The sequence below is a fragment of the Thermobia domestica genome, chromosome 11, assembly GCF_964235325.1.
Source record: "Thermobia domestica chromosome 11, izTheDome1.hap1.1, whole genome shotgun sequence".
Taxonomy (NCBI): Eukaryota; Metazoa; Arthropoda; class Insecta; order Zygentoma; family Lepismatidae; genus Thermobia; species Thermobia domestica.
The window spans coordinates 58426739-58440229 of record NC_137464.1 but is presented as its reverse complement, the minus strand read 5'-3'; the positions used below and the strand labels follow the sequence as shown (position 1 = coordinate 58440229).

The 13491-nt window shown below is 33.8% G+C and overlaps 1 protein-coding gene across 1 annotated transcript in view; it reads left to right on the top strand.

Annotated features, from left to right (window-relative positions):
* The first annotated feature begins 573 nt into the window (after positions 1-573).
* Positions 574-13491, top strand: part of LOC145664091 (uncharacterized) — a 36716-nt gene continuing 23798 nt past the window's right edge. The window contains exons 1-3 of the mRNA XM_081730440.1: positions 574-867; positions 7081-7104; positions 10393-10613. Coding sequence (XP_081586566.1) covers positions 777-867; positions 7081-7104; positions 10393-10613 — 336 coding nt within the window. The 5' untranslated portion in view covers positions 574-776. The remainder of the gene's footprint in view (positions 868-7080; positions 7105-10392; positions 10614-13491) is intronic.

The window sequence follows — 13491 nt, the reverse complement described above, 5'->3', positions numbered from 1 at the left end:
ATGTTCCACAGTAATCGTATTGGCTAGCAAGAAATTACATTTAGTTTCTTACATCAGAGGTCATTACGTTTTAGTTCAACTTACCCTCCAATCGTTTTCTGATTTTGGTTGAAGGGTGAACATATTTTGTCCCTGCAGGTAACGAATTCTGGATTCACGCATAATCATTAGAATAACAGGAATATTGTTGCAAATAGCCTCGGTACTGATGTCCCTATTAAACTTTAACAAATCAATTAATCATTAATAGGAATATTTATAAATAAAGGATAAATTCAATCCATATAACTAGATAAATGTCGGTATATGTACATTATCGTTGAACTCAGTTGTGTTAGCACAGATAGTTCAAGCATTGAAAACATTGACAAAATATGCTTCGCTGTGTGCGTGCCATGTGTATGTTTGTGTTTCTACATATGCTATGAGTCAGATTGCTCTTTGTTCTTTCTGGTTTATTTTTAGTTGTGCAATCCCACAGATATATCATAATAAAAAATGATGCAACTATTGTTCTCCCTGTCGATACTTGTTTGGATAGTTACGTATAATTGTTATTCTATGAAGATATACCAATACCAGTAGCAGCAGTTATTTGTTGACATTTCTGTACGGAACATATGCTCATGATTAGTCACAATCTGCCAAACACTCGAAAGCTAATGATGTAAGGCAAATACGAATTCTCAAAACGATCACAAAATCTTTAATGTAGTTTTATATAGTTTCTATTTTACGAACTATACAACAAAAGTAATAATCCTTAAGTTTACCCTATGGGCCCTTTAGGATATTTTAGTACTGCTGCTGGTCTCTTGGCTTTGATTTGTGTAATTTTACTTGTACTTCGAGATCCAGCAACTCCAGGTAAGTATTAATTCTTCCATATTTGCTTATTAGGTTATTTCTTTACACTTCATGAAGTGTTCTAGCTAATCATAATGTAAAGCAAAAACAATTAAGAAAATAAATCAGATGGTATCTGCAAATTATTGTTAAATAAACATGAAGATGTTTGAGGAGAAGCTAAGAAAATAATATAAAATTGAAGCACAAACCAGAAAAACCAGTGATGATTGGAATGGTGTGTACGTCAAATGTACGAGGAGCAGTCAAAAACTTCCCGAAATTCTGTTGTAGCTCTCTAATACCACAATATAAGTACGCACTTACTTAATCGCCCTCTAAGTTGGCATACTTGTTCCATCGCTTCTGCGATTGGTAGAAATGCCGACTAAGGTCTTTTTTGGTATCTTCCGAAGTTCAGCCGTCGAGTTAGTTTTGATCCCTTCTACGTTGGCGAAACGGAGAAGGCCCATTTTTACCTTTGGAAAGAGCCAAACATCCGATGGTGCTAAACTGCTTTTAAGGTTATCAACTCTCTGCATCAGATTTTCCTCAATTTGCACATGAACTTGATGTTTACTCGTTGCTCGATCTGTGCAATTGCCCCAAATGACCACCCACTCCTCCGTTCAGCTACACTACTACCTGTTAAGACGTGTTCGCACTTGTTAAATTCCGAATTAGGCAAACTAGAGACTGTATTGCCCAATATTCATTGTGACTGCATCAGAGATGCCAGAACTACAACAACATTCCGATAAATGTTTGGCTTCTCCTCGTATGTATAAAAAAGAAGAATGGCGAAAGAAGCAGTTAGAAAAACGAAGAGTCTAGTTTGTGGGTTCCTGAATAAAGAGTTACATTGTACTCTACTCGTATATAGAACAGAAATGTGGACATTCGCCAAAATCAATCAAAAGAGACTGGAGGGGTTCGAAATGTGTATGTGGAGAAGAATAAAGGAAGTTATTTGGGATGAACGGATAATTAATGGAGAACTATTAGAAACAATAGGGGAGAAAAGAACAATTTCAGATGAAATTTCAAAAAAAAAAAAGAAAAAGAAAAACAAACTGGTTGGAACATTGGTTGTTTGTTTTTTTATTTTATTTTTTATTTTTATTTTTATTTTATTTTATTCAACACAACAGGCTCTAGGCCCAGTTACAGTGTTGTTCCTTACAAATACATTTACCCTTAGTTATATATATATTTAAACAAGGTTACACATTTATATATTTTCATTATTACATATTTTTAAGGCTATTCTTGTATACTGTCTCCGACATTCCAAAAACATCTATAGAAGTTATCCTTTCAATTGCATTGAAGGAAGCACTCATTCTCCATATAGGAGACTTAGCGAGGATATTTGTTCTTGCCTTTCTGCAGTAAAATGTACTGCTATTTCCTACGCTGGTCTTACCTGATGGGACATGCATTTGAACCTTCGAAGTAAGACTGGGACAGTCAATTTTACCATGTAGTAATTTGTATAAAAATAAAAGATCTGTATGTTCTCTCCGTTGTTTCAACGTGTTCATATTGAAGTTTTGTACTATTTCTGAATATGACTCGTATTTTGGATACATACCAGTTTTTCTATAAGCAAGTAATCTCAAGAATTTTGATTGTATTCTTTCAATCATATCTATGTGTTTTTGTGCTTTTGGTGACCAAGACAGAGTCGCATATTCTAATTGCGATCTCACAAAACAAAAGTAGAGTTTCATTAACGTAGCATCGTTTTGAAACTCCTTACCTATTCTCATAACAAAGCCAAGATTTCTGTATGAATTATTAACAATTGTTTCAATATGATGAGTAAAACTTAATTTAGAATCAAATAGCACTCCTAGATCTTTAATTAAAGTAGGTGTCTCTAAAATAGTTCCTTCAATAGAATAGTCATATTTAATGCTGTTTTCTTTGCGGGTAAAGGAAAGAGTTTTGCATTTATTTATGTTCAACTTAAACTTGTTATTGTCACACCAGTTCCTTATATTACATAAGTCTATTTGTAGTTTTGCACAGTCTTCAAGCGAATTAATTTTGGAGAATATTTTAAGGTCGTCAGCGAATAGAAGAGTGTTAGAATAATGAATATAAGACGGTAGCTCATTTATCACTAATAGAAATAAGAGTGGACCAATATTTGAACCTTGAGGAACTCCTGATAAGGCTGTGAATTTTTTAGATACATATCATTTGTAAATGACGGCCTGTTGACGATTTTGCAGATAGGATGCGAAAAAACTTTTTGCTTGCATAGAGAAATTATAAATCGTTAGTTTTTGCAACAGTACATCATGGTCTACCAAATCAAAGGCTTTTGAAAAGTCAGTATAGATCACATCCACTTGACCCCCTCTATCCAATTCATTTGCAATAAAAACTGTAATAATGGCTAAATTAATAGATGTTGATCTATTCTTTAAGAAGCCATGCTGATATACTGACATGAGTGGTTTTACATGACACATTATCCTCTTAAATATTACTTGCTCAAAGACCTTGGCAAATGCTGATAAAATAGAAATAAGCCTAAAATTCTGTATATTCTACGCATCACAAGATTTAGGGATAGGACAAACTATGGCCTCTTTCCACTTGTCCGGAAACACGCTTGTTTTTAATGACATATTTATAATTGTATGTAGAGGATGCTTAAGAATGTCTATACAACCCTTAAGAATGTACGGTGGTATACCATCCGATCCGCACGATCTTTTGGGTTTCAACATTCTTATGGCTTCCTCAACATCCTCTAGAGCGATTTCATTTAAGAAAAAACATATCTAATGTTTCGTAAGCTGTCCCATCAGGCATGAATCCATTTGTATCATAATGCGCTCTGTCATTACTATAAACCGAATTAAAATAGCTAGCAAATTCCTCTGCAATATCATTATTGTTTCTCAGTTCCTTACCATTATATGTAAGGAACCCTGTAGAAAGATGCCTATTTTTACTTTTTATAAAATTCCAGAATTGACTAGGATCCCTCTCTACCATGTGTTCCCATTCAAAAATGAAAGATTTATACGCTACCGCTATTTCTGTTTTCAATTCTTTCCGGAGTTTACAAAATTCCCATTTGTGAAACAAAACATCACCCATACCGCTTCTCCATTTTTTATGGTGATACGACTTACATTTAATTTTTTTTAATAATATTGGACGTAAACCAACAGGGATAATTTTTGTTCAAAAATTTCTTAGAGGGAACACTTACATGTATCGCATTATAGTTGTGAAGATTAACTGAGGTTCGTGATGACGAAAAACTTCTTGGCTTCCTGCAAGTGACCTGCCAGTACTGGAAGGATACCTATGATGATGAGTATATGTTTCCTTTTAATCAGCTATGATCCAAGATTTTGTTATCGAGTTACCTTTTTTAATATATATATATATATATATATATATATATATATATATATATATATATATATATATATATATATATATATATATATATATATATATATATATGTTCGACAAATTTTCAGTGAAAAATGTCGTTTCTGAAACTAGGTTAGAGGACAGTTCTTTTTTTATCTTGGTGTCAAAAACCACTTCCCAAACGTTATAGCTGTTTAGAAACACCGTAAATATACAGGGTGGATTATTTATCATTAAATTATATTGTAACTTCTAAATTAATAATTAAAGAAACACTGAAATTTTGTACTATGCAAACATCGACATGAGGTCAGTGTTTGAAATACTGTCGGCAGTACAACCAGATTTGCAGTGTTGCCTACCCAATAAACTGTTTTATTTTTAGATGTGGTACTATCTCAGATTATTAAGTATTTCAAATCTACACGTGAATGGAACCATACAACATTTCATTTAGTCTTTAATGTTACAAACTATGGATGCTATACTGTCACAAATATCCAAATTTTCAATTCCTCTACAACAGTTATAATACAAGTGAGGGGGGCACGGAAATGCACATTAAAAATGCATTAGTGTTAAACGTAGTAATCATGATATGAGGAAGTGCCTTTAAATAGGAACAAAAATAAAATACTTTAGATAGGCATTGCATCCAATCACTTAGACGATTTCCAAAGACGTAAAGATCATAATGGTATTTATATCATTATAATGTATCAAACCGTTCCGGAGATATGAGAAAAACCTAAATAATAATTGCAATAGTGTTTAACTCTTTAGCTACGAAAGTCGACTTTAGTTGATCTGAGAAGTTTTGCCTTTCGACGTTAATACCCAACGTCTATTTTTGTTTATACTTGGCTGCGATAGTCCATTTCAGTCGCTTGTTGTATACAGAACATGTGCTAATGACAATGCTTTGCAGTATGCAAACGACAGAAAGAAAGCAAACAATATTTTACTGTCTAGACTGTCCTGAGAAATCAGTTCAGTGTGTTTCACCATGTTTCAAATAATAACACACTAAGAAATATTACTGAAAGCACTATGAATATTACTGATTGTAAGGTAATATTGTACACGTATACTTGTTGCCTGTGATACCACATAGTCATGTATAGATATTGTGTATTTCAAATATGACGTTTTAGCACTAATGTTACGCAATATTGTATAATTTTGCATTTTGTCAATTTCAAACATCCACAACATGTTATATTTTAATATGAAGGGATAAAAGTGAGAAGGAATGCGGGGGACAACGTCGACATCGAAAATACATGTACGACATCCCCCACTTCCTAAAAAAATTACAATGGGCAAAGGTAGGCAGGGGAAACGGCGTGACACCATGCCGCTACCTACCGTCCCCCTACCTTTTCAGATCCACTTTTACCCTTGGCTATATGTCATGTGTTATATAGTCATTTATTGGAAAATACAATGACTGAACTTGACATGTTCAGTCGTTTATACAATTTATGCATTTGTAATAGAGTCTTTAAAACAAAATTTCACGGAAATATGAAAATTTGCTTTTTTGCTGCTTAATTGCCCCTTTTCCAGGAACCACCCGAAAATGTAATTCCGCAGTGAAAATAATATCGGCTATCACAGAGGGGAGAAGGAGAAGCAATTACTCCCTCCTGTATTTTCAAGAGGGTGTTGGTTCTTCGAAATACATTAGAGAAACATATTAGATTAGCTTTCTTACCCAATGCATATTTAAAATCAAATTAATAAATTATGCAGCGTGCGTTAATGATGATTGATTAACACAATGTGTATGCAGGCTTGTGAATTTCGTTCGTGTCGGCCTTTTGCCCCACCCATCCCTCCCCTTAAAAAAATCTACGTACATTTCGTTTTGTGGAAATTTTAGAAAATGAATGTTGTTTTCTGTTGGTTGTATAACATTACAGCAATGATTTTTACTAGTTGTAATTGCGACCCTAATAAGTGCATGCTATCCAGCAGTATTGGAAACTTTACCAACATGTATTGAGGTAATTGATTTTGTGGGTTATTGAGTCAATTAAACTATTAGGGAGAACAACTGTTAAAGTTTGAAACTCGGCTATCCTTATTCTTAATTGTGAGATCCTTCATTTGCGTGACATAATTGTTTTAAGTTTACAACTATTTATGGTAAAAAACAGCTATTTTAATAATTTAATTTTTTTAAAAAAAATCTATATTCTCTTATAAATAAGTCTACTATGAAATATCTGAGATTAAGACTATCATACTACTATAATTCCGTATATGTAGTTATTCTGTTATAATTGAGCTTTCCACATTTCCAATAACAAGAATTATATTCAATTTCGCCGACAGTAGTCGTTTCACACAACGTTAATATCTCTAAAACGGATACCAATAGAAGATTCGTAGATACCAATTAAAAAAAACGAATGCTTTTCTTTTTTTTCTTTTCAGGGGGAAGGACCATTCATTAAAATCCAAAAATGAAAAGTTTAACAAATATTACAAAATTAAATAGAAGTTCATAAACTAGTGTTTTTATTTAAACGATTTGTTCTTAACTTTTTTTAAGTCATAGAAATGTATCACGTTTAATCTCTCTCTCTGTTCCCCGAAAAAGGTACTAGAATATACAAATAACAGAACACGTATAGTGCGGTAACCATTCGTAGAAGCTGCTTGTGTGTCTATCGTCTATTTTTATATTTATAACTATAATAAGTTATCTATAGTTTCAGTACCAATAGTATAAATGTATAAATTAGTATGTAGCTATTTAAACTAACGCTTGATTGATTAAAAACTTGTTTACTTTTACCGTGTTATTCCTTTTCATTTCAGAGTTCAAAAGAAATGGAATACGAGGTACGTATTTCTTGTAATTTCGCTAAGAGTAGTATGGAAGAATAAAACAATTGACTAAAAAGATGTTCAACATATTTTCAAAATGTCAGTGATAGAACTTGAATCTACCAAGGCATGGATATGTCAAATGTATATCGCATATGGCTATACACATATTAGTCTTGTAAGAAAGGACCCCTTGACACAAAGGAGCTCAAAATTGATTTGTCGTGGTTTCTAACCATTATTTGCCGGTGTTTATGTTTTACACGCTGTCCAAAATCCAGCTTCCTAGGCTGAGCCCAAGGTACCTAAAAAAAATCCATTCGTCACATGTAGTCTCCCATATACTCCATTACAAAATATTTTGATATTTTGCCCCTGTCTGCCATGATAATTACTTTATTTCGGAAACTATATTTTTCCATGATGTGTCAGCCCTATACCTTTCTATAGCACCAGACTTTTGCAATAATTCGACACTTCAATTTTGAGCTCCTTGTGTCAAGGGGTCCTTTTATTAATTTTGATATTAATTTAAAAAAAATAAATCTTTATGATAGAAAATAACCTCTTGTGCTGAAATCAGTGATGCTAACATCCAACGTTTTCACTAACACTAGCGGTCTTCAAATTGCTTTAAGCGGAGAAAATTGGTCTCCAGCAGTGTTGAATTCAGACATTTTCACCCCCGGGGGGGGTGAACTCCTCGGGGAGAAGGGTTGTTTTTCTATATTTTTGCAAGAAAGCAGCATATTTAACAATTCCATTCACATGCACATCTTACCTAATATTGAGACTAATTGCTGATAAATATTCAATGTGAGATTATAATTAAAAAAAACAACAATTGTTTAATTTTATCTAAAACATTAAATAAAGACCGGCAAAAATATTTTAGACTAAACTTTAACTGCTATTTACAGTAGATTTTTGTTATTATTTCCTATGTTCAATAGTTACTGTTTGTTACTAATGTAGAAGTTTTCAAAAAGGTTTAAATTAACGCAAATATTTTTTTGTCCTAAAACAAACATACATAGGAATATCTTAACAAAAAGTTATCATTCTTTCTCACACTTCTGATTCTAAATCAAGCATATTAGCCTTGGTTTCTTCATTGCATACACATCAATAGTTTAGTTTACGAAATCTTCAGTAGGACTGTCTTCAGTAGGATTTTCCACGACTTTGTGCCGTGTCGTGGAAAATCAGCACTTGGGGCGAGAGTATAGCCCCGTACGTGTGAGTGAGGTCGACAGACCAGCCGCGAAGGTGAGAAAATTTAAAAAAGTAAACCCTGCTTTTCCTTGATTTTGAGCACTTTTTATTACTTTTTTTCCTTTCATTTTATTTATGTGCACATGCCCACATGTGCATATGTGTTTCATTCCTCTCTTTTTTCTTTCCTTCTTTTCTTTTCTTTTTCCCTCCCGAATTCTTCGCCCCTTACTTCGGCGCCCGGGGCCGTTGCCCCTCCCCCATTGCACGGCACTGAGCAGGATCTTCGTCACCTTCAATAGCAATCTTTCACTTATATACTACTATTATATTGATAAATTCTATATAAATCTCTAACCCAGGAGAGATAACTGTTCCTCCCTGATCCCTCTGAATCTCACCCTTTAACTCACTTATTTTTAGTTAAAGAAAGGTGTGTTTACTTTAACAATCGTAAAACATATTTACGTCTGTTACTTCCGATGCAAGAAATGGAATTTAGGCGCTCTATTTCAAATAATGCAAGAACTGTACATTTTCAAGAACTGAAGGAAGTCTGCTGACATCAGAGATCATATGGAATGATCAAAGCCCTATCTTTCCTTTCCTATCTCAATCTGTGCTAGTGCTACCTACAGTACTAATATACAATATAGGGCGAGAGTATAGTACCTACTAAAATACAAACCTTTCTTCAACAGTTGACAATTTCATGTTCTGCCAAACTCGGTCATAGCGTTAAGAAATACAGGTTTTATTTACTATTTTGGTATTCTATCTTAGATGTTAATTGTTTAATATTTATATAGAATGGGTCTGTGTCATTTATATGTATATTGAGAGATCGGATTTCGTCTGCACGTGCACGGAAAGAAAAGCAAATAATTGGGTGAAGTAATTTCTACATTTTGTGACTGAAATTTTGGAATTTTCTTCGGGGGGGGGATGAATTTTCTTCGGGGGTAGATATTCCCCCCGGGCTACCCCTGAATTCATCCCTGGTCTCCAGTAGGTTTAGGATTATCAATCATTCTCCTTTACTCCGGCTTATCTTGTTTCAAAAACCCTAAATTGGTCTTTTAATTTAAGGAAAATGGGAAAATGTTATTTCAGTGGTTTGGAGTTAACTGCTTTCAATTCAATATATATATATGATATAGGAATTATTTCACAACATTGAAGTGGAATTTTTAAATTTAATATACAAGTTTGTGCTTTTAGATTAAAGGGGGCGGACGATTTATTAAAAGGGGATGATTTTGAAATTAAATGTTTGTGCTCTCTCACCGGGAATGGAATACGAGACCTTGTTAGTAAAGGAACACGGACTCACTAGATCAGCGGGGAGCGCAAATGATACTATTGTTGAAATTTTAAGGAAATACAAATGTTCAACAGTAAGCATGAAGAAAGAAAACAATATTTTCATAATTTATCCAGTTGTATGGATCATTGAACTCGTGGTAATTCAACTCCTTCGTGTTCTAAAAGCCCCATAATTTGATGTACTGGATTAAGTGTTTCTGTACCTAGATTTAAATCCTGGGCACACCCAACAAATTTTCCTGCGTAAAAGAGTGTAATCTGGCAGAATAGTATAATTTCCTTTTGTAACGAAATGTCACAAATATCATTTGATATTTGCACCAGTTAATACGAAGACGAAGTAAATAGAGTTTCTCATCTAGTGCTACTTACCAGTTATAAATACTATATGTATCAGTTTGTTTCTATGCATTTCCATATACTAAAATACGACGATTCGACGTATATTCTAATAATTAATTCGACAGAAACAAGGCACACTAGACCAGCTAGCATTTTCAACACCAAAATAGACCAGCCTCGTTTGGTCTACTATGGCACATCTATAGGAAAAACGGATAAATGAATATGGCAAACTATACTACATGTACCAGCTTCCGTATTATTCAAAGCCAAACTAGTTTACTTTGCCAGGACAAACTTTAGCATATTGCACGTACTTTGGCATAGTTAACTCAATGTCGGTAAAAATGGTAGGTGGTCTAGTCTGCCATGTTAGTATCTTGGCATATGTAACCATGATTGTTTGTTTCTTTACCATAGTAAGATTTTCACAGACATTCCGTCCCGAGCAACCAGAAGATGATGCATTTTATGTCATTCCACTTACAAGAGAGGAAGCAAAGTCATCTGGTGAATGGGTAATTCATGACTCTCCTATCGACAACGGAGATTATCTAGGGAATCCAGCAACACTGCCAAACGATAACAGATTTGCTGTACTTTATGATGATAATGGATACGTTTGTGGTTTACAAATAGGAGTAAGTATCATATAACGTGCCATAGGTTTTGGAACGTATGCGCTATGGTAACATTGTTGCAAGATTTCGCTAATGGCTTTATAAAATACTGCGCCGTCGTCAAGTTGAACAACCCAAACTTTGATTGCGTATATCTTTTGAACAAGAACGATAAAGACCTGAGACTTGAAACAATGTAAGCGTGTTTTATGTATTATTTTCGAGATCATGACCAGTGTTGGAATTTGTAACGTTTGTGTGTAGTACAGAAACAAAGTACCGAAAGTGTAAAATAAAAAAAAAATTAAAAAAAAAAACATTTAATTGGCTTGCATTAAATAGCCTTTTTGGATGGCAACACTGCATCAACTTTGAGAATTTTTCGTACCAATGGATAAATTCTGATGCATACTGCACATATGCACAGGGATTCACCCGCAGGAAATCAGTTTTCTGCAACTGAATATATTGATTGTCTTCATTTTGTACATTTTTCATTTTATACTTTTGGTATTTTCTTTCGTTACTACACAAACACGTTACTAATTCCAACATTGATCATGATCTCGAAAATATTTGCATAGAACACGCTTACATTTGTTTTAAATCTTAGGTCTTTATCGTTCTTAGTTCAAAAGATATACCGAGTCAAACTTTGGGTTGCACAACTGTAAGGACACACTGTATCGCTAGGGCTAAAAGAAATCACTGCTGCATAATGGACTGATAAAAATATTTTGAAAACATGCACATTTTATTACTATATATTTTAACAAGGATAAATAAGAAACAATTAATAACCAATATATACTGTATGTATACTATATAACACTTCATAAATTCCTAATTTGATTCCGAAATATGATTTAGTTTGTGTCTACTGAAAGTGGATTTCCTATACTTTCCCAACTTCTCATAATTTTAAGGATATAATTTTGGTATAGGTTGTTCCCAATAGATTAACATTAGCCTGAAGGGCCAAAAGAAATAAGAGTATTTGTGCCCAAATGCACATCGATATTCCACAAAGTTCAATTGAAATGGGTTGCTATCACTGTTAAACGGAAGCAAAAATAAAAATAATAATAATAAAAAGTAATAATAAAATAGGAACAAATACTAACTAAATCTCTAGAATACAGATTCTACATTTGTTCACAAATACTACAAACCCCTTTTCTCACTTGTCATGCTTTACATTATGTTACCACTGATTCAACGATTTTTAACACAGATTTCAGAAGACATTCAACTATGTAGTTATTAATGCAATTAATTTTCTTCAAATACACGACTTACAGCGCGAGAACACTTCATGTAACATAATATAGATGGCAGCACCACTTAGAAGTTGCATCAGCTGAAATGCAATTTTGTCATCACACACAACAGGCTTGCTGAACAAGATTTTTTTTTTCTTTTTGAGTATAATGTTACAGTTTCAAGATTTAAAACAGGTTGTTTATTCACCTTTTTTTAAATTTATTTATTTCGTTGAGAAGTAGTCAATCTGGAGTGCAGATAATTTAAATCTTTCCTTCCATAGCACAAAGTGGTTTCAGCTCTGTAACCCGTGCCTTTTTCTTTTTGAATATTACGTTACCTTACAAATTATGAGAAGGTTATGTATAGTTTGTTACTCTCTATTCAAACAGCCCTTAACATGTTGAGACAACCCAGAAACACAAACGGTGTGCTGGAGCATCCCCGTAGTTGTACCGGATATCGGATTACCATAAGTTATTTCTGTTTCATTTGTGAAACAATAATTGCATTTTGTGTAAATATCATAAATATACTGTAGTCGTTGTGTTCTTTTGTAGGCCTATGTGATAATGTAACTTTCGTAAATATAGATAGATATATAATTGCATTTTGTAATATTATGTTGGGTGCAGTGCTTTGGCATCCAAGATATGTATTAACGTCAACAATATTATCCTTGTGTATCCTAGAGTTAACCGTTACTTTAGAAAATCGAATAAATATTATCATTGACAATTCAGTAGTTGAGTAAGAAATCTGAAAGTTCAGGAGAAAAATAGATAATTTTCCTTAGTAGTACATATTGCTATTAACCCCTTTCTGCATGATTTTTTCTTTTAGCGAAAAAAAAATAGTATTAAAAATCCTCATATGGGAACTTGAAAAATGAATTAAAACTTAAATTTTAGATTTTTCACTTAATTCCGACAAGAAATAAGTAAGTGCCATAATGACACATTTACAACTCACAAAGAACATGCCAGATAGCACCAAAATATCTTATTCATAAACGTCTATATTTCACACAGCAGACAAAATAGTCATTTGGTGCCTTTGATAAATCACAAAAAAGCTAAAGTGAAAAAAGGGTATGTGCCATATATGACACGGCATGCGGTAAGGGGTTAAAGAGATGATGAGTAATGGAACGTCATAAGCACCAGGAAAACCTCACACTTCCAGCTCTTGTCAATAACAATGAGGAATGTTGCTCAGTGGTAGAGCGTTCACCTCTAGTGCTTGGGGTCCCGGATTCGATCCCAGCCCCCGCCAAGTGAACTTTGTGGTGGACAAACACCGTGTGCTTGGGTTTTCTCGGGGTTCTCCCGATTCCTCCCACATTCTTCATTCCACCATTTCATTCATCACTCATCATCACCGTCTCCTTTAGCCTAACCGGCATAATCGTGGGATGTAAAACTCAAAGATTTCATTTTCATTTTCCGCCACGTTCAATGTTGCCAGGCATTTCTTCTACAAGTCGAACAACATCCTCAATCCTTGAACATAATCCTTGAACATCCTCAAGCCCTGATGAGTCCTCGATTACACATTATACACCCAAAGCAAAACAAAAGTCCAGCTTATGGAAACACGCTAATCACCGCTTCTTAAAAATATTCAGACTTTCGGT